Source organism: Aotus nancymaae, unplaced genomic scaffold (assembly GCF_030222135.1).
Source record: "Aotus nancymaae isolate 86718 unplaced genomic scaffold, 86718_ANA_hifiasm-v0.15.2.pri h1tg000015l_0, whole genome shotgun sequence".
Taxonomy (NCBI): domain Eukaryota; kingdom Metazoa; phylum Chordata; class Mammalia; order Primates; family Aotidae; genus Aotus; species Aotus nancymaae.
The window spans coordinates 13,047,543-13,069,720 of NW_026988426.1; the positions used below are offsets into that span (position 1 = coordinate 13,047,543).

The 22,178-nt window shown below is 36.8% G+C and overlaps 2 protein-coding genes across 3 annotated transcripts; one reads left to right on the forward strand and one right to left on the reverse strand.

The window, feature by feature from the left end:
* Positions 1 to 859: 859 nt before the first annotated feature.
* Positions 860 to 7,720, forward strand: CCNG1 (cyclin G1). 2 transcript variants are annotated; one of them, XM_064376509.1, is made up of 8 exons: positions 860 to 1,094; positions 2,246 to 2,509; positions 4,054 to 4,307; positions 4,914 to 4,992; positions 5,073 to 5,171; positions 5,396 to 5,520; positions 5,570 to 5,590; positions 6,388 to 7,720. In XM_064376509.1, exons 2-8 carry the CDS (start codon positions 2,246 to 2,248, stop codon positions 6,452 to 6,454), a joined length of 909 nt encoding a protein of 302 aa, XP_064232579.1. In that variant the 5' UTR covers positions 860 to 1,094; the 3' UTR covers positions 6,455 to 7,720. The 2 variants fall into 2 exon arrangements, with proteins under 2 accessions (XP_064232579.1, XP_012316511.1); XM_012461088.2 differs by having other exon boundaries at positions 5,396 to 5,590.
* A 2,575-nt stretch (positions 7,721 to 10,295) lies between these two features.
* Positions 10,296 to 22,045, reverse strand: NUDCD2 (NudC domain containing 2). The gene is made up of 4 exons (XM_021672217.2): positions 21,582 to 22,045; positions 19,591 to 19,639; positions 18,943 to 19,094; positions 10,296 to 16,186 (listed from the first exon to the last, which is right to left on the reverse strand). Exons 1-4 carry the CDS (start codon positions 21,768 to 21,770, stop codon positions 16,103 to 16,105), a joined length of 474 nt encoding a protein of 157 aa, XP_021527892.1. The 5' UTR covers positions 21,771 to 22,045; the 3' UTR covers positions 10,296 to 16,102.
* Between the last annotated feature and the right edge of the window lie 133 nt (positions 22,046 to 22,178).

Below are 22,178 nucleotides of genomic sequence, written 5' to 3' on the forward strand. Positions count from 1 at the left end.
CACCCCTTTCCCCCCTTTCCAGAGCTTTGTTCTGTGGCATTGCCTTAGGTAAGTACAGGGCAGGGCAAACAGGAGAGGTGACAGCAAACCTTCCAAATTTTCACTTTTTCAAAGCAAGAGAAACTGAACTGGGGCCATGAGAACAGAGATACCCAACTACTGTGTAATCCATAAGAGTTTAGAACTGACTCCTTGTGCACCGTTTTTCAGGCCCTTTTACTAATGGACTTTCCTCACTTTTCTCTGAATTTGCTTAAGCGAATTCAGAAAATTGATAGAGGGTCAAGACATTACACAGTCCAACTCCATTATTTGATAAATTGTACAAAAAACAAACTAAGGCAAGGATCAACTGTCTTCCAAAGTTCACGAAGAGAGCATTCTGGAGGTTGATAAACCACATCACGGAAATTCCACCACCTCTTTATCTGTAATGAAAAATCAAAGCCTGACTTTTTCTTTTTTAACTACTCACTGTATTTTTAGAAACACGGGGCAGAGCCGCGGTACAACTTCTAAACCCCACAGAACAAACAGTACATTCTGGAACGAAACCCAGGCCAATCCGGCTGACAGACGTTTGACCTGACCCAGGCAAGGGTTGATGCAGAGTATTTAATTCGGCCCGCCTGTGAATGAAGACGCTTTGGAAAATTCTCCTGTGAGAGACGCTTAGAGGTAGGGGCGTGGAAGGGGGCGGGGAATTTGACGCCAGATAACGGGAAGTGTGAGCTGATTGGCCAGGCTTCTTACTCCACCGCCCAGCCGTTTACGGATCGCGGAGGCCATCCATCAAAAGAATTACACCATTCAGCGGCGAAAATTACCCCTTCTCGCGAGAAAGCTCCGCCCTTCAATATATTTCTCGGCAGAGTAGACGCGGCCCCTTCGGCTCCGAGCTGACCCTGATCTGGGCCGAGTCGTCTCGGCGGCGCTGCCGAGACCTCCACCCTGGACAGTACCCCTCCCCGGGCCTCTCTCCTCTTTCCTGCGAGTCCCCTCTCCTCGTAGGCCTCTCGGATCTGATATCGTGGGGTGAGGTGAGCAGGCCCGGGGAGGGTGGTTACTGCTGAAGAGCTGCAGTCGCTGTCGAGGTGAGTGAGTCTGCGGGGGGGTTGACCGCCAGGTGCGGTTGGGGAGTGGGGTTGGGGGCGCGGGGAGCGGAGTTGGGGGCTTGGGCTGCGGAGTAGGTCTGGCCGGCGCCCTTTTCCGCAGTTAACTCTACCGTTGCTGTGAGCACAAGCCCAGGCTAGTCCGCGGCTGGAGGGGCGGAGCCGGATCCGGCCTCCTGAGGTGCCTTAGTGTCTGCCGGCCCAGCCCCAGGGACTAGTCAGGAGAGAAAGAATGGAACCCCTGCAGTTAGAGGTTCCTCACATGACCAACTCGGAAGACCTCCTGTCTTCCTCTCTTTAAGTTGGTGTGGGGAGGGGTTTCCTTGTAACCAGGGCTTAGCTTGTGCCCGGGACAAGGTTGTGTTATGCATAATTAAATCAGTGGAATTCCCAGGTTCATCTTTCAGACTACGTTAGCACCCCCGCCCCAATACGTCCTCCTAAAGTTGCCTTTTAAGTTTCCTTTCCTAACAATAATAAAAGTTAACTGGTTAATATTGAGTATTGTGTGCCAAGCACTGTGCTGTACTCTGATGAATCATCTTGTTCAAGCTTCACATTCAGCCACAGTTATTGTTACCCTCACTTTATAAATCTAGAAATAAGCTCAAACTCATCATTATTGTTCAGTGTTTTTTCAGCACCTACCATAACGTGCTAAGCTCTTTACATGATTTCATTCAACTCACACAAATCTGTGAGGTAGGCCATAAACCTTATCCCTACTTCACAAATGAGGAACTAAGTACAATTATTAAGTAACTTGAACAGTTGACGTTGTTAATATATGGTAGAATACTTACTACTATTTGCTTTTCAGTTTCTATATCTTGTCTTACGGTGTCTATTCGTGGTTATCTGTTGACAATAAATAACTCGAACAAGTATTTCTTGAAGATTTGCGTTTTATTTTTTCTCAAAAGCATGGTTCCCTCCCTCTAGGAACTCAATTTAGGTTGTGACCAACTTGTAGAAGGGAAATAACAGATGGCATTTTGCAATGACTTAGATGCACTAGCCGCATTGGGGGATGGAAGACTTATAAATCACTTCTTGGCCCAGTACAAAGATGGCCAAGGAAAGCAGGAAGGACTACTCTTACACTCCTTTCTGGTCTTTTTTTCTATATATAGATGATAGAGGTACTGACAACAACTGACTCTCAGAAACTGCTACACCAGCTGAATGCCCTTTTGGAACAGGAGTCTAGATGTCAGCCAAAGGTCTGTGGCTTGAGACTAATTGAGTCTGCACACGATAATGGCCTCAGAATGACTGCAAGACTAAGGGACTTTGAAGTAAAAGATCTTCTTAGTCTAACTCAGTTCTTTGGCTTCGACACAGAGACATTTTCTCTAGCTGTGAATTTACTGGACAGATTCCTGTCTAAAATGAAGGTATGTTTGAAGCTACACTTTAATTTTGCTCCGTGTGTTTTGGAGATGGACTTGTTACCTTTCAGCTGATATTCATAAACTTGATCTTTTTTATTTTCAGCAAGTAGCCAAAACATTAGTTTTGTCTACTACAGCATTAATATGATTTCTTATCATAATCAAGAGTAGTAGTACATCAAGTATTAGACTTAAATTCTGAAATGAAAAAGTCTAGTATCAAGTAACTAATTGCAGTTTCCTAATAAGAAAGTTGGCTGTTGTTTTTTTAAAAAAAACCTTTCTTGATAGGTTGGATTTGTCCACTTATTTACTATTTTTAGAAATTATTAGTGGCAAAAATTTATTAGAGGCTAGATTGTGGCTAAGAATTAAGATATATTTCTTAATCACTACCCATAAATAAGATTGTAAATGTTTTAGTCTTAGACCTAGTCAAGACTTGGTTATGCTTGGCATTTCCAGCTTCATTGTACACACATTAGAGAGGAGAGTGTATCTGCAGGAGGAACAACTATGCTAGATAAACAAGACTATGTAGCTTTCAGAGTTTAACTGTTACAAATGCATCTGTCTTTCCTGTACACCTCTGTTTACTGGAGGAAAATAAGATGATGTGACGATTACAAGGAAACTCATATTTTGGTCCTTGGCATCTAACACAGTGCATCATAAAGGATTTAAGTATTTGTTGAAGATTCAAGAAATGTGTTCAACAGACTAATTAAACTCTTTGGATGTTTCATATGTGTAGGCACTACCTTTGATTCTGTAAATGTTGCACAAATGAATAATATACAGCTGTCCCTCAGGTATAATTCACTCTTATGTGAGAATAAGATCGTTGCTCTTATGTACAGGTCATAATAAGAAAAATAACTACATTATGCCTTTAAAGAGACGTAAGTGTACTGCTGAAGAGGTTACAAGAAAAGAGAGAGCACAGAGATAGTAATACTGGTAAAAACTTAGTTTCATTTAAACTGGAAGTAAACGACTGGTTAAAGTTTTGACTATGCCTCATACTGCAGACATTCACAATACTAAATGATAAAGATTAGTTAGTGAATAGAACTTTACAGGCAGAGTAAACAGTATATGCTATAGTATTTCAAAACTGTTTTATATGTGTTCCCACAAAAACAAGAGCCTGGAAAAAATCCAACATCCTGGAAAGAAATGGCTTATTTTGTAAATGAGCCATAAAGTATTTCAGTCTTATGTCTTTGACTGGTTAACTTATTTGGTCAAACTAGAACAATGTTTACTTGTAGTTTTACAGTGATTAAAAAAACACACACATACAATTTTTCTATGCTGAACCAAACATTATGCTGAAACTCAGTCCAACTACTCAAAAATTGGTTCCAAGTAGGGTCCATAGTGTTGACAGGCTATATTTTAGTTATGAGTGGATTGTGTTAAGTCCATCACAGCTGAGAAATAAACCTCAAATATGCATTTTAAATTTGGGTCTCAGTTCTAGATTATCCTCTATGTTTTAATTAAAATAAGGTACAGTCATGGACTTACTGGTTTTATTTTAGGTACAGCCCAAGCACCTTGGATGTGTTGGACTGAGCTGCTTCTATTTAGCTGTAAAATCAATAGAAGAGGAAAGGAATGTCCCATTGGCGACTGACTTAATCCGAATAAGTCAATACAGGTTTACGGTTTCAGACTTGATGCGAATGGAAAAGATTGTATTGGAGAAGGTGTGTTGGAAAATCAAAGCTACTACTGCCTTTCAATTTCTGCAACTGTATTATTCACTCCTTCAAGAGAACTTGCCATTTGAAAGGTAAGTGCCCTTTGTTTTGAACAAGACAGATTTGGAAATCAGAATGGTATTGTATGGATATTGCATAAAATCAGTATCGTCATAGAATTCTAATAAAAATAAGTAAAATGACAGCTGTGGCTCCTTGAACTTTAATGTCCAGCATAAGTGGGAAAATGTTCCATTGTCAATAGCTTCATTAAAGCTAATTCTTGGGATTAAAGTACATTTCAACTTTTATAGGACCTAGTAGAAAAGCATCTAACACAAATTTATGGAAAAAAGGACCTTCAGTAGATATTGAAATATTTATTAAAACTAAAAGATCGAGTTATACAAAAAGACAGTTGCAGGAAAAAAAAAAAAACTAAAAGAAAATAAATCTTGATATTTGTGGCATAGTACTGTTCATTTTAATTTTTTGGCCCAAATTATTTAAAACAGCCATATTGGTACCCTTAAGAAGTTAGTATCTCTGATGAAAGGGGAATTCCTTCAATTAGTTCACTTGGTATGATAAATATACGTAAGCTTCACTTTAGAAATTGACATCAATGTTTTTCTAAAAATATCTTTTGACTACATGTAGTATTACCTAATAAAAACAATACCATTTTCTTTTTAAAGGAGAAATAGCATTAATTTTGAAAGATTAGAAGCTCAACTTAAGGCATGTCATTGCAGGATCATTTTTTCTAAAGCAAAGGTAAATATTTGATAAAGATTACACCTATTTATATGACTTGTTTTTATATTTGGCATTTACTTTACATTTCTCTCTTTTAGCCTTCTGTGTTGGCATTGTCTATCATTGCATTAGAGATCCAAGCACAGAAGTGTGTAGAGTTAACAGAAGGAGTAGAATGTCTTCAGAAACATTCCAAGGTATGTCAAGGACATAGCCTAAATCCTATTAACAGCTGTAAAAGAAACTAAACCTCTTCTATCTCCTGAAGTAAAATGAGATGTCATATGTTTATTTGAAACTTAAGTAGCTATCCTCACATTTTTTTAATGAGCAAAGACATGTTCATAGGATTGCATTTATTAATGTAGTTAAATAAGGTGGGATTTACTTTGAGTAATAATTTTTTTAAATTTATGTACAGATAAATGGCAGAGATTTGACCTTCTGGCAAGAGCTTGTATCCAAGTGTTTAACTGAATATTCATCAAACAAGTGTTCCAAACCAAATGTTCAGAAGTTGAAATGGATTGTTTCTGGGCGTACTGCACGACAACTGAAGCATAGTTACTACAGAATAACTCACCTTCCAACAATTCCTGAAATGGTTCCTTAATTGGTAAATGTTTTCCTTAATTGGCAAATTCTCCAGATAAAGAAAATTTCCCAGTGCCATAATTTTCTTCAACTAAAGAACAGTAACTATCTTCAACATAAACAAAATGGAGTTGGAATAGTAAAGGGGAAAATGACATCGCTGATCTAGTCAGCTAATATTTGAAGGCCTTTACTATATACAGGTACACCACCTTAGGAGTAAGGAATTATCCAACCTCTGATACATACGTTAGCTTTTCCATTAAATTTTCAGCTTAGAGAACAACATCCTTGTAGCAATAACATCGTGCTTTTTTTTTTAATTGCACGTGATCTTGCTATATGTAGACTGAAACTCTGACTCATTTAAAATTACATAAGCTAAGCAAGACAACAGCACCAGAAGTCTGAACCATGTATGAACTAATTTGAGACTGTTAGCTTATAAGTAAAGTCAGTATGAACTTGGATATTGTACTTAAAGAAAAAGTAGAATATGATAGATGGTCTCTACATTAGGTATCTGGAAACTGCCAGGGTGTGTGAACACTATAGTAACCCATCATTGCTATAGTAGCTGGACTACTAAAAAGTAGTTCTATGCATAAAAAATGTCGACTTGCTTTCTGCATGTGATATACATTCTTGCCATCTAAATTTCCTAACTCAGTGATTTATCCTATTCTACTCAAAACTAAATGTTAACATTTAATACATCTACATATGATTATAAATACTAGATATGAACATTTCAGTTTTCTTAGTATTTAGGCAGACTGGCTTCTGTTAAGTTGGATTTTGTTTTCTTTATTTAAATAGGATTATTACAGCACCAAAAAACTTCTCTGAAGCCTTTCTCCGCAACCTTGTTCTATGGATTCCATAATGTTACAATGGATTTAAGCTATGAAGCCTCAAAACACGAGATAAGCATGATGGTCTCAAACTTCAGAAAACTGCCTAATTAATGTTATGCTGTAGTGGAATTTTGTTTAGATTTGAATTCATCTGTGAAGCATTCAAATCAAAGCTAAAAGCCTAAATGTGAAACGCTAATGACAAGCCTGAGAAGGTAAACTGTGAATCTTCATTTCTATCATTGATCTAACTTTAGATATTAGATCATTATCTTTAGGTGGTATTGAAAATGGTATTGGAGGAGCCACAACTATCAGTCTTCCCACAGCTTCACTCACTTTCATTATTCTAATCCTACTCCTACTTAATTTAAATATTAAAATTTAGTTATGAAGTTTACATCAAAAGCAACATTTCACAAATGCACTTTTAAGGCATAATAAGGGTTAACATTCTAGGCAGTGTAAACACACCCCATAATGCAAGTAATAGATAATCCAGAAATGTGGACTTTATTGCTCTATGGGAATTACATTTAAATTTGAGCGCATTTTATATAAAGAAAAATACAGACCTAGAAAGTTTGGCATATTCATTAAGGTATCTTTAATATTTTTTTCTAGAAAACAGGTGACATTTGTATCTATGATAAAATTTTTATACAGAACCTACTGCCTCAAACTGAATCCCATCAAGAAAATTAGTTTCTATTGTATTAGTAACTCAGAATAAATTATCACTTCGTAAATTTGCTTTCCCACCCCAAGGTAAGTTCAGGCTAGATTCAACATTCCAGAAGTTTTTTTTACTAAAGACTGTTTTTAAATTAGAAGTGATGGCAGTTTTATAAAAAGAGAATATACTTCCACTGATGCTCTTACTGTGCTAAAACAAAGTCTTTAGAAAAGCAAGTAGACACCTTCATAACTATGAATGAGGCCGCTGAGGTAGTGTTTAGGATTCTCCATGTCAGTGAATGTAAGAAGTACAGTGTTAAAGTGTTGTAAACAGTTACTCAGTGCAATGTATAGCCTGAGTCCATCCAGAATGGCTGTAACCAATCTGACATCATGCTATGGATCAGTACACAATGAAAAACCAAAGAACCACAGTATATCTTAACTTTTATAAACCATGTTTTATGGGTAACTTTTTAGTTTTCCCAAAAGGCTGATAAATTTCAATATTTTGAATATGTCACTGTTAATTTTGAGTTGGCAGAAGTAAACTAACCAACTACCATTATGTTTTAGTACTAAGGGATATACCTTTCAATAAAGTTACTGAAATGCAATCCTTTGCTGGGTGGTTTTCTTTCTCCTCTGATTTAATTATCTGTTTTAGCAATGTGGTAGCAGAACATTATAAAAAGCTATCTCTACTATGTTTAAATTTAGTACTAAAGTTAGATGCATAGTACCAGAAACAATAAAATCCCTATTAAAAATAGTATGAGTATTAGCTGATACTTTTTTTTTTTTCTTAGACAAGGTCACTCTTGTCACCCACACTGGAGTACAGTGGCATGATCTTGGCTCACTGCAGCCTCGGCAGCCCAGGCTCAAGAGATCCTCCCATCTCTGCTTCTGAAATAGCTAGGGTTACAGGCACATGCCCTGGAACCTGGCTTTTTTTTTTTTTTTTTTTTTTTTTAAAAGAGACGGGGGTATCACTATGTTGTTCAGGCTGATCTTAAACTCCTGGGCTCAAGTGATCTGACCGCCTCGTTCTCCCAAAGTGCTGGGATTAAAGGCATAAGCCACCGCACCTGGCCTCTACTGTTTTTTTTAATAGACACAGAGTGATGACAAATAATTGCTTAATGTGCATTAAAAGTTGGTGTTTATGCATTATTAATCCCTTTTATCACTTAGATTAATCACTGCTATGGATGCTATCCTTAATACATATTTACTCTTAGTTTCAGCCCACTTGAAGTTTTGTGCAAGCTCTCTTAACCTAATTAAACAGCATTTCAACGGTGTGGTTGCTAATGCCAGGTAACCACAATGTTACGTTGCCCTGCTTGGATCAATTGTAATTCTTATTAGAATTGAAGCAATAAATATGATTTTGAACTGTTCATGTTCAAACTAACAAGACTTTTTTTTTTTTTTGCGATAGAATCTTGCTCTGTCACCAGGCTGGAGTGCAGTGGCATGATCTTGGCTCACTGCAACCTCTGGGTTTATGCGATTCTCCTGCCTCAGCCTCCTGAGTAGCTGGGATTGCAGGCATGCACCACCACGCCCAGCTAATTTCTGTGTTTTTAGTAGAGATGGGGTTTCACCATGTTGGCCAGGATGGTCTCAACCTCTTGATCTGCCTGCCTTGGCCTCCCAAAGTGCTGGGATTGCAGGCGTGAGCCACTGCAACCGGCCCTAATAAGACATAAAGTGGACATTGCAAGGAGTTACCGATGAAAGACAAATTGTTCATAAAAGAAGTCTCCTTTTATAATTGACTTCCCTTAGACTTATTTGGTAACTTTTCATAGTACTTTTTAAAAAGGTATCTGTACCTTGTACATATTTCCAATTTTGAGACATCCTATCTAAAAACAATGTATATTTTCAATCTGACATTTGTGGCTGGCAATGATAATCTTTACTGTCTGGTACTATGAATTATCCCATATAATCCTCTCAAGTGAATGAGGTTATCCCAATTTGCAAATGAGCTAGAGAGACAGAGAAGCTAAATGACTTGCCCCTGATCTATACCTGGTACTTGGGAGGTAAGATTTCAAAGCCAGGCAGTTCTGACTCCAGAGGCTGTGCTCTTAACCACTGTGTACATTACCTCTGAAAATAGAAGATTAATTGGACTGAAGTGAAATTGCTTGTATAATTTCCAATCAAAACTAAATTCTGGCCACATTAACTTCTGTGCTATCATCATGATCATAGAATAACACTCAGAATTTTATTTCTTTATACTAATAGAATAACATTGATAAAATGTTTTATTATTTAAGTGTGAAACCTATTTTTCAGAAACCAGAAACAGTAAATGTGAGTCAAATAAGATGAATTAAAAAATAAGCCTATTTTTGATGCCAGACATGGGCATAGTGGCTCATGCCTGTAATCCCAGCACTCTGGAAGTCCCAGGTGGGTGGATCACTTGGGGCCACGAGTTCGAGACCAGCCTGAACAACATGGTAAAACCTGTCTCTACTAAAAATACAAAAATCAGCCAGGTGTGATGCCACACACCTGTAGTCCCAGTTACTGAGAGGCTGAGACAGGAGAATTGCTTGAACGTGGAAGGCGGAAAGGCTGCAGTGAGACAAGATCATGCCACTGTACTGCAACCTGGGCAACAGAGTGAGACTCTGTCCCAAAAAATAAAAAGATAAGCCTATTTTTATATTCATCAAAGAACAGGAGCAATTAAAATTGCCAAGGGACATAATGATAAAAATACATGAAGAGGCCAGGTGCAGAGGCTCATTCATGCCTGTAATTCCAATGCTTTGGGAAGCCAAGGTAGGAGGATTGTTTGAGGCCAAGAGTTCAAGACTAGCCTGCCTAAGATAGAGAGACCCTATCTCTACCAAAAAATTTTTAAATTAGCTGGGTGTGGTGATGTACATTTGTAGTCCTAGCTACTGAGGAGGCTCAGGTGAGAAGACTGAGCCCAGGAGTTTGAGGCTGCAGTGAAACATGACAGAGCCACTAGGCTCCAGCCTGAGTGATAGGGTAAGACTAAACAAAACAAAACAAAACATGAAGCAGAACAGAAAATTAGCAAAGATGCAGAATAAGCATTCTTTTCAAGTACACATGGAACACTCACCAAGATACACCACATCATGGGTCTTAAACCTTAACAAATTTAAAAGCGATAATATCATACAAAGTGTATTCTTTGACCATCATCTAGAAATCAGTAACAGCAAGAAAACCTCCAAACACTTGGAAATTAAACAACACACTTCTAAATAATTCATGATTCTACAGGAAGTCTCAAAAAATATTTTAAACTAAATGAAAATATCACAGTGCTTGGAATGCAGCCATACTGGTGCTGCAATTTATATCAACCAACTGCTTTTTACTAAATTAGAAGAAAAAAGTCACGAATCAATAAGCTCCTACTTTTAAGAAACCAGGAAAATTTAATGGGGTGTGGTGGCACACCACTATAGTCCCAGCTACTCAGAAGGCTGAGGTAGGAGGATCATGATCCCATGGGTTTGAGGCTGCAGTGAGCTATGATCACAACACTACTCCAGCCTGGGTAATGAAGTGAGACCTGCCTATAAAAAAAAAAAAAAAGAAAGCCCAAACTAAACCTAAAGCAAGCAGAAAAAAGAAAAAAGAGGCAGAAAATCAATGCAATTGTAAACAAATTAATAGAGAACAATCAAAACCAAAAACTAGTTCTTGGAAAAGAGCAGTAAAACTGATAAATCTCTAGCAATATTGACAAAGAGAAATTGCTAATCTTCAGAATCTAAGAGATAACAGTATAGATCCTCATTAGGACACAGGACACAAAGAAAATACCATGAACAACTATGCACACAGGATTAGATGAAATGAACCAACTCTTTGAAAGGTATACACTACCAAAACTTAACTAAAACCTCAATAAATTCTCTTTAAAAATTGAATTGTTTAAAACCTTACTAGCAAATTCATAAAACATTTAAAGATTTAACACAAATTCTACAAATCTCTTCCAGAAATAATAATCACTTGTCAATTCATTTTATAAGGCCAGAATTAACATGATACCATACCAAGATAAAGATAATACAAGGGGGAAAAAAAGCCCAAAAACAATTGCAAAATATCCAAAATGAACACAGACATAAAATTCCTCAACAAATAAAATATAGATATATAAGCTGAATAATGTCCCATGACCAAGTTTGGGGTTGGGAGGAAAAAATAAGCTGTTTCAAAATTCTGGAATCAATAAAATCCATCATATTAACAGTCCAAAGAGAAAAAAAAAAAAAGACCAAATCGATACAGAAAGATTATAGAAAATTCAACATCCACTCATGAAACTGCTAACAAATTAACAGATAGGAACTTGCTCAACATGACAAAGGGAACTGACTATAAGACTATACAGCTTGCATACTTAATGGTCAAAGACAATGCTTTCAAAATCCTAAGACCCAGAACAAGACTGGGATGGCCACTTTCTCCACTTTATTATTCTGGCCACTGCAATCAGGCAAGAAAAATCAAAGGCCTACAGACTAAAAAGGATAAAATAAAACTGTTCCAATTTGTAGTTTATGTAGATAACTTAATGAGTTAACAACAAAGTAACTCCGAAAACTAACAAAGTTTAGCAAGGACACAGGATACAAGGTCAACAATCAAACATATTTGTATATACTAGCAATGTGCAATTGGATCCCCACGTTTCAAAAATAATACAACTTACAATAGTTCCCCAAAATGAACACTGTGGCATATAGGCTGAAAGCAACAGAAAATGCTGATGACTGAAATCAAAGAGGTCCTATATAGATACCTCATGTTCATGGATTGGAAGACTCAGAAAATTGCATTCAAAACCCCAGTAGGATTTTTGGTAGATACAGAGTAGCTAATTCCAAACTTCATATGGAAGGGAAGAAACTAAATTAGCCAAAACAATTTTGAAAAAGAATAAAGTTGAAGAAATCATGCTGCCCAGTTTTAAGACTTACTATAAAACTATGATAATCAAGGCAGTGTGGTATTTATGAAAGGATAAACACATAGATCAATGGAATAGAGTCCAAAACCAGACTCACATAAATAACAACTGATTTTTGACAATGGTGAAATGACAACTCAATGGGGAATGTACAACTTTTCAAGGGGAATGTACAACTTTTCAACAAATAATTTTAAAACTGAACATCCATATGCAAAAAAAAATAAACCTACCTAAATTTCACAGCTTACATAAAAATTAAAGTGGATCACAGCTCTAAATATATAACTTAAAATTATTAAACTTTTAGAAGAAAAAATCTATAGGCTGGGTACAGTGACTTATGCCTGTAATCCCAGCACTTTGGAGGCTGAGGCAGGCAGACCACTTGAGGTCAGGAGTTTAAGACCAGCCTGGCCCATATAGTAAAATCCCATTTCTACTAAAAATACAAAAAAAATTAGCAAGGAGTGGTGGTGCACACCTGTAGTCCCAGCTACTTGGGAGGCTAAGGCACGAAAATCACTTGAACCCAGCAGGCAGAGGTTGCAGTAAGCGGAAATCATGCCACTGAACTCCAGCCTGGGCAACAGAGCAAGAGTCTGTCTCAGAAAAAGAAAACACAAAATAAAAATTCCTCATGACCTGGGGTTAAGATTCCTAGACATGACACCAAAAACATGATCCACTTCATCAAAATTAAGTCTGTGTTTCAGAAGACACTATCAACAAAATAAAAGGAGAACAGGAGAATTTCTCCTTTTAGAATAAGAGAAATTACAAATCATATACCCGATAAGGGACTTGTACGCAGAATATATACTCTTACTACTCAATAAGACAACTAAAAAATGGGTAAAGGATTTGAATAAACACTGCTTCAAGAAAGATACCCAAACAGCCAATAAGCACAAGAAAGAACGCTCAACATAGTCATCAGAAAGTAGCAAACCAAAACTCCATAGAGATACAATTTCATATCCACTAGAATGACTAAAATAAAAAAGTCAGGTAACCAAGTATTGACAAGGATGCAGAGAAACTGGAACCTGTCTACACTGCTGGTGGGAAAGTAAAAAGATGTAGCTGCTTTGGGAAACAATCTGACAGGTCCTCAAATGATTAACATAGTTATCATATAACCTAAAAATTCTACTCCTAGGTAAGAAACGAAAACACATATGCACATAAAAACTTATACACATTTATAGCAGCTCTAGTCACAACAGCCAAAAACTAGAAATACCCAAAATGTTCAACTTACAAATGTATAAACAAAGTGATACAGCCATACAATGAAGTATTCAGACATACTAATGAATGTACATGCTAGAATATAGACAAACCTCTTAAGACATGTTACGTGAAAGAAGCTAGTAATCAAAAGACCATATATTATCATTCTATGTATGTGAAATGTCCAGAATAGGAAAATCTATGAGATGAAAAGTGGTTGTATGGATGGCCTGGGATGAAGAAAGGATAAAAGCTAAACTGTACAAGGTTTCTGTCTGAGATGATAAAAACATTCTAAAATTGATTGTGGGAATGGTTGCATTTATCTGTGTATATACTAAAAGCTACTGAATTACACTTTAAATGGGTGAAATATATGTTGCTACAATAAAGCTGTTTTTCTTAATTACATGATTCCATTTATGACATGTTTTCAGACAATAACATGGAGACAGGGATTAGATCAGTGGTTTCCACTTAGGGGCTGGGAGAAGGGTGTGACTACAGAAAGCATCAGAGTTTTTGTGATGATTGAACTCTTCAATATCCTGATGTGGAGATGTTTACACATATCTATACTTAAAAATCACCAAACTAAACACCAAAAAAGCTAATTTTACTTTGTTTACTCAAAATAATTTTTTTTAATGTCAAAGAGAATCAAATTAAAAGAAAAATAGCCTCTTCCCCAACAATTCATTCCTAAAATGAGCAAGACAGGCATCATAGGGTGAATGGACTGCCATGGCCTGGAGTGAGGTGTTAGGGTCCAGGCAGGGTAGGGAGGACATTCCTGCTTAGCATAGGATACAAAGCCTAAGCAGGGTAAGGAAGACATTCATGTAGGGAGATGATCTACAATACAGAATCAAATAGAAATCAGGTTTCTCACTGCTACTAAAGGGAGTTATAAATATGGAAAGGGAAAAAAATGAAAATGAAGCCCATGAGATTATAATTTACATGTGAACTCATGGTTTTCAATATACATAGATACAAAAATACAGATGTAAAGACGTGCATTATATATACACACCAACAGCAATTGCACACTAGCACATATCTTGGCTTTTAAATATTACCCACTAAAGAGAACCCAGGCTCTATGGAAAAATGGCTGATTCTTGGGCTAGTCAAGAAGAGCACGAGAAGCCTGGTATACCTTATGCCGGAGTGACAAACGATTGAATAATGATGGGAACAAGTGATTGAATAATGATGGGAACATGTCAGAAGGACACAGAGGCCACCCAGAATGGTCTTATACCAGCCAAATGTACAATAATTCTGAGCATCAAAGTACTGAGAATAGGTTTTTAACCCAATGAATAGAAAATCATGAGTCTATATATAGAGATACAATAAATTTAAAGTCTGATAACAAGGTAGTATTTTGCAACTATCTTCTCGAAAAACAATTATAAAAATAACTACAGTGGAGAAGTCTGGCAGATACTACCTTAGTCAGTCATCTAAGAAAAACCATCAGAAATGAGACAAATGGAAATTAAACCATGACAGGATGCACTCCTATCACATTTCTGCCAAAGATGAATAACCTGAATTTAATCATGAAGTATCAGACGAAATCCAAAATAAGGGATGTTCTACAAACCTAGCCAGTAATCTTCAAAAGTACTAAGTTGTGAAACTTAAGGAACAAAAGAGAACTTGTTCCAGAATGAAGTAGACTAAAGATAGCTAATATCTAAATGGAAGGCATGATTCTGACTGGATCCTCTTGCTATATGGACATTACTGGGACAATCAGTTCAATGTGAATTAAGTGAAGGTCTGAGGATTAGAGGGTAGTAACATGTCAAGGTAAATTTTCTGATTTTAATGGCTGCATTGTAGTCATGTAAAGTAATCTGAAGCAAATAGTAATCAGTAATGAGGCAACATGTCTTCAACTAATTCACAAATGGTTCAGAAAGAAACTGTAACTTTTCTATGAACGAGATTTAAAATTTTTTCAAGAATTAAAAAGGACAAGAAATAAAAAGGACATAAATAGGATATTGAATAAAATGTCTATAGACAATTTCTACCTATATGCCTAAATCACTTAAGATCAAAATGATGCCACTGATACACAATTAGTGACCTTACTTCACTTTCTGCCACAAAGGACTCACCTAATTACCATGTTCACTTAGGTACTTCTCTTTTGTATCAATCCACTTCTATTGTTAGGCTTTTAAAAACTATTTTTAAACTTCTTGACATAAAGTAATTCCTCAAATAATAATATTCTAATTAAGAAATTTTCATTAACTCTTAATTTACTTAAAATACATTTATGTACTTTTTCCTTTCTTAGAATTGTTTTTAGCACTATACTTTTTTTGTGTAAACTGTTGTACTTAGGCAAAGGGATACACAATTCCTATTTAGAAAACTTTATTGAATATTGTATTTATCAAAAGAACTTTTCCCTGAAGGCACCTTTCATTTCACATGATCTATACTCCAATGTTCTTTTGTATTAAAAATATGGTTAAATATGGAATTAGTAAAATGCAGCATATAAAACTTCATGCTGGGCAAAAACAAGTCCAAAAAAACTTTAACATATATCCATAGAATAGTTCCCACAGTATGTTTCCTACATAAATCATGTTTCTATGCAATTTTTAGAACCATTTTAAAATATATTTTGTAATTTGTTAACTGTAGGCATCCCCATTTTTCTTCCATCACATAATCTGTTCCTCTGATTAAGTTGGCAATATCTGCTAGGATCCACAGAAAGCAGGAGAAAAAGCAGTTATTTCTCAAGGTTTGAGAAATCTGGTCCACCTTTAGTGTAGTTTCCTGAGATCTCTGCTCCACTGAAGTCAAAACCAGGATTCTAAAAGATATAAAAATACATATAATGAAATAAAACTTACAAAGAAAAATAAAAGTACAAGCAGGCAATTGATAAAAAAGGATATCTAAATGACCAATAAATACATGAAAATATAACAGACTTCACTGTTCTCACCAAAATCATATTTAAAACTATGAGGCATTTTTCAACTTTCCTAATTACAAATATTTAGAAGATCATATGTATACTATGATGTTGGCAAGTGTATAGGGAAACATATATACTTCAATATAAGTCTGTAGATTTAATAGCTAGAATTTTTTGATAGTTCTATAAGCCCACAAATTTCTAAGAGGTATACATACATAGATATTTAACCCTCACAACAATCCTGTGAAGTACTATGTCGGGCCTTAGTCTTTTTGGTGGGCTATTTCATTTATCCAACAAACATTTGTTGAGCTCCTACTGTTTGTAAGACCATTAGACGTATGTAGAATTCAAGAGTGAAAAATAACAAAAATCCCTGCTCTAGTGGAACTTAACATTCTAGCAGGAAGAAACAAACCATAAATCAACCAGTACAGGGGCTGGCAGACTTTTTAAAGAACTAGGCAGTAAATATTTTAGGCTTTGCAGGCCACATAGTCTCTGTCACAAATACTCAACTGTCTGAAAGACAGTATACAAACAAATGAGCATCTATGTATCCTTGAAAAGCTACAAAGCAGGTAGTGGGCCAAATCTGGCCCAAGGGCTGTAGTTTGCCAACCCCGATCGACTGTTAAAAGTTGGTAATACAGAAAAAAAAAATTGAACAGGATAAGGGAAATAAAATTATAATATTTAAATGGGATGATCAAAGCATGCATCATTGAGCAATGATATGAAAACATAAAAGTGAGCCAAGCTGTGGGAGAAGAGCATTGTAGTCAGGACAGCAAAGGGATGGGCTGATATATTCTTTAAAGAACAGCAAACAGGCCAGTATGGCTACAGAAGAATCACTAAGAGGGACAGCAGTAAGGGAGGAAGTAGTCAGGGAGATAATGGAATAACTGATCAGATAGGGCCCTTTGAGAGATAGAGACATGACTTGCAGAGTTCCGAGAAGTGGCATGATATGACTTGCATTTTAAAAGAACTGCTCTGACTGCTATTTTGAGAAGACTATGGCAAGGGTAAAAGTGAGAAGACCAATTAGAAGGTTATTAGAGTAATCCAGGCAAGATATCAGAAGTGGTCCAGATCAGCATGGTAGTAGAGTTGGTGGTGAGAAGTGGTCAAATTCTAAATATATTTGGAAGGTAGCATCAATAAGATTTCCTAATACATTGGATAGGGTATGAGAGAGATGTAAGAATCAAGGATGAGTACCAATATGTTTTTGACCTGAACTACTAGTTTTCATCAACTGAGATGAGAAGGCTAGAGGTAAGAACAAATATGGAAGGACATGAGAGTGTTCTACTTGGACATGTTGACCTTAATATATATTAGATAGCCAGGTGGAAATCCTGAATACACAATTGGATATGCAGGTCCTAAACTGAGGAAAAAAGTCTAGGCTACAGATACACATCTGGAAATCATTATCATAAAGACACATTATCTGGCTGGGTGCAGTGGCTCAAACCTGTAATCCCAGCACTTTGGGAGGCCAAGATAGGCAGATCATGAGGTCAGGAGTTCAAGACTAGCCTAACCAACATGGTGAAACCCCATCTCTACTAAAAATAAAATTAGCCGGGCATGTAATCCTAGCTACTCAGGAGGCTGAGGTCGGAGAATCTCTTGAACCAAGGAGGTGGAGGTTACAGTAAGCTGAGATTGCACCACTGCACTCCAGCCTGGGTAACAGAGCAATAATCTATCTCAAAAAAAAAAAAAAAAGACATACAGACAAAGATGAAAACATAGCTTTGTTTAAAATAGAGAAAAACGAAGAAATCTAAATCATATCAAAGACAAAGAGCTAAATAATGATGACATATCCAAACTACAGAATACTCTGAGGCAGTTAAAAAGAATGAGTTTTATATCTAAAAGTTAGGTATAGTTAGGCTTTTAATTATTTTTAAACTTCTTGACTTTTGTAAACTATTTTTAAAGTAATCCCTCAAGTAATAGTATTCTAATGAATAAATTTTTATTAACTCAATTTACTTAAAAGATATTTATGGACTTTTTTCCTTTCTTGTTTTTAGCACTATAATTTGTGTGAATTGTTATACTTAGACAAAGGGGTACACAATTCCTATTTAGACAAGTTTATTGAATATCATACTTATCAAAAGAAAAAGAAGACATACAAAAAGAAAAAGGGAAAGAGACCCACAGCATATTATTAAATAAAAAAGCAACATGAAGAACAATACACATGTGTGATCCTCCATTTATGCTAAAAACAAAACAAACAATAGCCAACATATGAGACAAAAATGAGATAGATGCATGGAACGGAGAGAATAGTGGTGAAGGGGCCTTTCACTTTTTATACTAGGTAAGTCTATACTGGTTCAACTATATTAAGAGTTTATTCATGCATTACTGATGTACATAAAGGTATGCCTAAACTCACAAATCGCAGCAATACAAATAAATTCCTCTCAAGAAAATCTTTTGAAAAAATCAAATCCATACAAGAAAGGCCATTTTTCTAACCATTCACTTAAAAAATTCTTCTAGAAAATATAATTTTTCATAATGACATTTGAGTTTTAATTTCAAATAATATTTAGTCGATGATTTTTATATATTTAATTATACATACTGACACACTTCATCTGACTTACTTCTTTTTGGAATCTCTCTAATGTAAGCTTTCTCTGCATTTGGTCTTGTACCCAAGGATCAGCTGCATATTCAGATTCTAGTAGAGAAGTCCAACAATTTGCTGCATCTCTCTTTGTCTTGGTAAGAACAATACGAACCATTTTTCTATCCTCTAAAAAAAGAAAAAAAAAAACAAAGAAATTAGAGTTCTTTATCAAATTGTGTGTGTGTGTGTGTGTATGCGTGTGAGACACAGTCTCACTCTGTCACCCAGGCTGGAGTGCAGTGGCCCAATCTTGGCTCATTGCAACCTCCACCTTCTGGGTTCAAGTGATTCTCGTTCCTCAGCCACCCAAGTAGCTGGGATTACAGGCACACACCATCATGCCTGGCTAACTTTTTTATTTTTAATAGAGACAGGGTTTTGCAATGTTGTGGACAGGCTGGTCTCAAAAAGTTCTTCATTAAATTTTTTATTTTCAAAAACCACTAGGTAATCTTTTTTCCCCCAACTAGGTAATTTTGACATACAACTGTTTTCAACACATTTCTATTGCTTTATCTTTCAAAGCTGCAAAGACAAAAAAGACCTAATACAAAAGGGAAAAAGACAATGAATTCCAAGACAAATTAATTTTAAAAAAGATTTGATGAATAATCACCCTTACCCAAAGTCCATGTTCCCTCATCAGCTATTGTAGAATCAAAGAGTTTGCCCTGAAAAATAAACATACAAGGTGCTAAAAATAGAGAATTTCATTAATTTTTATGAAGTTTTTATGATTAAGTTTACCTACTTTCCTACCTAATCCACATCTTACACCACTTCACCATGACATTTAGGTGCACAACCCTAAATTTTCTCCCAGCAGGTAAAACGGAAACTAGTTTATACTGCATGGAATCTTTACTATGTCAAAGAACACAGAGCCCTCTAAAGAAAGATCAGGACTCCTTAATTTTTGTAAGATAGAGTAATACTGGTTACTGGCCACTGGCCAAATGTGAAATTAATATCTGAAATGCTTTAAGTCTACCAATTAAAATTAACCACAAGAACGGATCTCCTGCTAAAACTAAGAAATGTTGTCTTTTAAAAACGGTTTAGTCTTTTTGTTGGGCAATCAACATTAAAAAAACAAACTTCAAAGTAAATATTCCAGATGTGATAGATTAGTTGTGACTGATTGTTTACAAACTCATGTTTTTTGAAAAATAAAAATAAAACATAAATATAAAAGAGAATGCACCAAGCCCAGAGGCTCAGGCCTGTAATCCCAGCACTTTGGAGGCCAATGTGGATTGCTTGAGCCCAGGGGTTTGAGGCTGCAGTGAGCTACAATCTCACCCCTGCACTCCAGACTGAGCAACAAAAGACCCTGACTCTAAATATATATATATGTATATATATATTTTAAAAAAATAAGAGAATGCATAAGCTCAAATCCGTTTTAATTTGTTGCCAAATGTAAGTCATACAAAGTGAAATTAAAATGTCATTAGAAAAAGCCCACATTTTAAAATGTCAAACCTAGTGGAAAAAAAAAATCTCACTGGTCTAGATGTACATCAAAAATCCCAGCGTTACTGCTAAATTCCTAAAGTTGCTAGATTTACTAAATTTAAATTGTAATCTAAATCATAGTTCAGGAAACTATGAATTGTACAACAATTCAGAAGTCACTTAGATCCAAGCTGACATAAATCAATGTCTTTCACAGGAATCTTGAGGCATTCAAAGCACCTCCACATATTATAATATATAATAATAGCTAACATATAGTATGAACTTATTACATACCAGTGAATACTCTAAGCTCTTCATATACATTAATACCATGTTATTCTCAAAACAATCCTATGAGAAGGGCACTAGAACTACTGTATCTTGTGGATACGGAAGACACAGAGACACGGAACAATCTCTTGCCCAAGTTTACAAAACCAGCAAAGAGTCTCCTTTCACCACATTACACTGCTATGAAACATCTTGGGCAACTAACCTAAGAATAAAATCTAATTTGAAACTGCTAATTAAATTTAACTATTCACTTAATAAGAAAAAGCGGGTCCAGATCCAGAGTATTGGCGAAAAGAAATAAAAAGGGGACTACTAATTTTAAGCACACACCTTTACCACCTGCTTGACCACTGCACAAACAAGCAGGATTTTAAAATTTTTAGATGAGAAAACTAATCACCTAACATCATCTCTAAATCCTCTGCCGTTATCCTATCGCTAGTTTCTTTGTTCTTTCCTACATTTATCTATTTATTAATACTCCCCCCTACAAGAGCTTAACCTCTCCACTGCAGGGAACTTATCTGTCTTGTCGTCTTCAGGGACCAGAAGAAATACCTGTTCCTTTAGCAACTTAGTCTGTTCGCAGCTGAAGCCCCTTAGAGAAGCAGAAGCAGCAATCTGACTTGGTTTGAAAACTAAGCTGGAAAATGATCTCAAATTTCCGCAATTCAGCACCTGCCCTGAAGAGGGAGGCTCCGACCAGACCCAAACCTGGTTAATGTTATCTATCCTCTTACTCTTTCTGCCAGCCACAGGAGTATCAACAGTCGTTCAGGGAAACCATGAACTTTAGGACTCGGGGGCTGGGGGCGGCTGGGAAGAGGAAACTGAACACAAGCCTCGAACTGCCGCTACCTTGAGGATCTCGCGGCCGCCCACCGCCAGCGCCACATGCCGGCTTTGCAGGCCGCACTGGATATCCTGGGCGCGCGTGCCTGGCGGCACCTGAACTTCAATGAACACCTCCTCCAGAGTCTGGTACCACTGGCCCCACGGGGTCCCGCACGGAACCACCCCACTCCGCTCCTCAAACGGTGCCGACATACTCCAGTCGCCTCCCGGCCGCAGCCGCACCAGGCGGAGTCGAGCGCACGCGCGGAATCCCACGCTCAGGGTACGGCCCCTTAGCTCGGGTCACTGCACATGCGCAGGAACGCAAGCTGGCGTCTCGGTGTACGTCTTCGTTTTTTCCTTTGAATGACCATTTACGGCATCGGCGGAACCCAGTTGAAAGAACTGAAATCCAGAAAAGTTCATATGCAACGAACGATGGGATAGAATTGGAACCACCGAAACCGGAACTCACTACACCGTCACGTAAGTGACGCAAAAATGCACTTTTCAAACGTCTCCGGAGTGAAATGCGCTTGCGCAAATGATAATAGTTCCTAGGTTACAACTGAGTAACGCCGGGAATGACTGGGTGGGTTGGGTGTATGGGTGGGGCAAGGT

Coding starts and splice junctions, on each gene's coding strand:
- CCNG1 (XM_064376509.1), top strand. CDS start 2,246: ATGATAGAGGTACTGACAACAACTGACTCTCAGAAACTGCTACACCAG. Junction 4,993..5,072: donor TCATTTTTTCTAAAGCAAAG/GTAAATATTTGA, acceptor TCTCTCTTTTAG/CCTTCTGTGTTGGCATTGTC. Junction 5,591..6,387: donor CTGAAATGGTTCCTTAATTG/GTAAATGTTTTC, acceptor TTATTTAAATAG/GATTATTACAGCACCAAAAA.
- NUDCD2 (XM_021672217.2), bottom strand. CDS start 21,770: ATGTCGGCACCGTTTGAGGAGCGGAGTGGGGTGGTTCCGTGCGGGACC. Junction 19,640..21,581: donor GCGGCCGCGAGATCCTCAAG/GTAGCGGCAGTT, acceptor TTTATTTTTCAG/GGCAAACTCTTTGATTCTAC. Junction 19,095..19,590: donor TGAGGGAACATGGACTTTGG/GTAAGGGTGATT, acceptor TTCTTTTTTTAG/AGGATAGAAAAATGGTTCGT.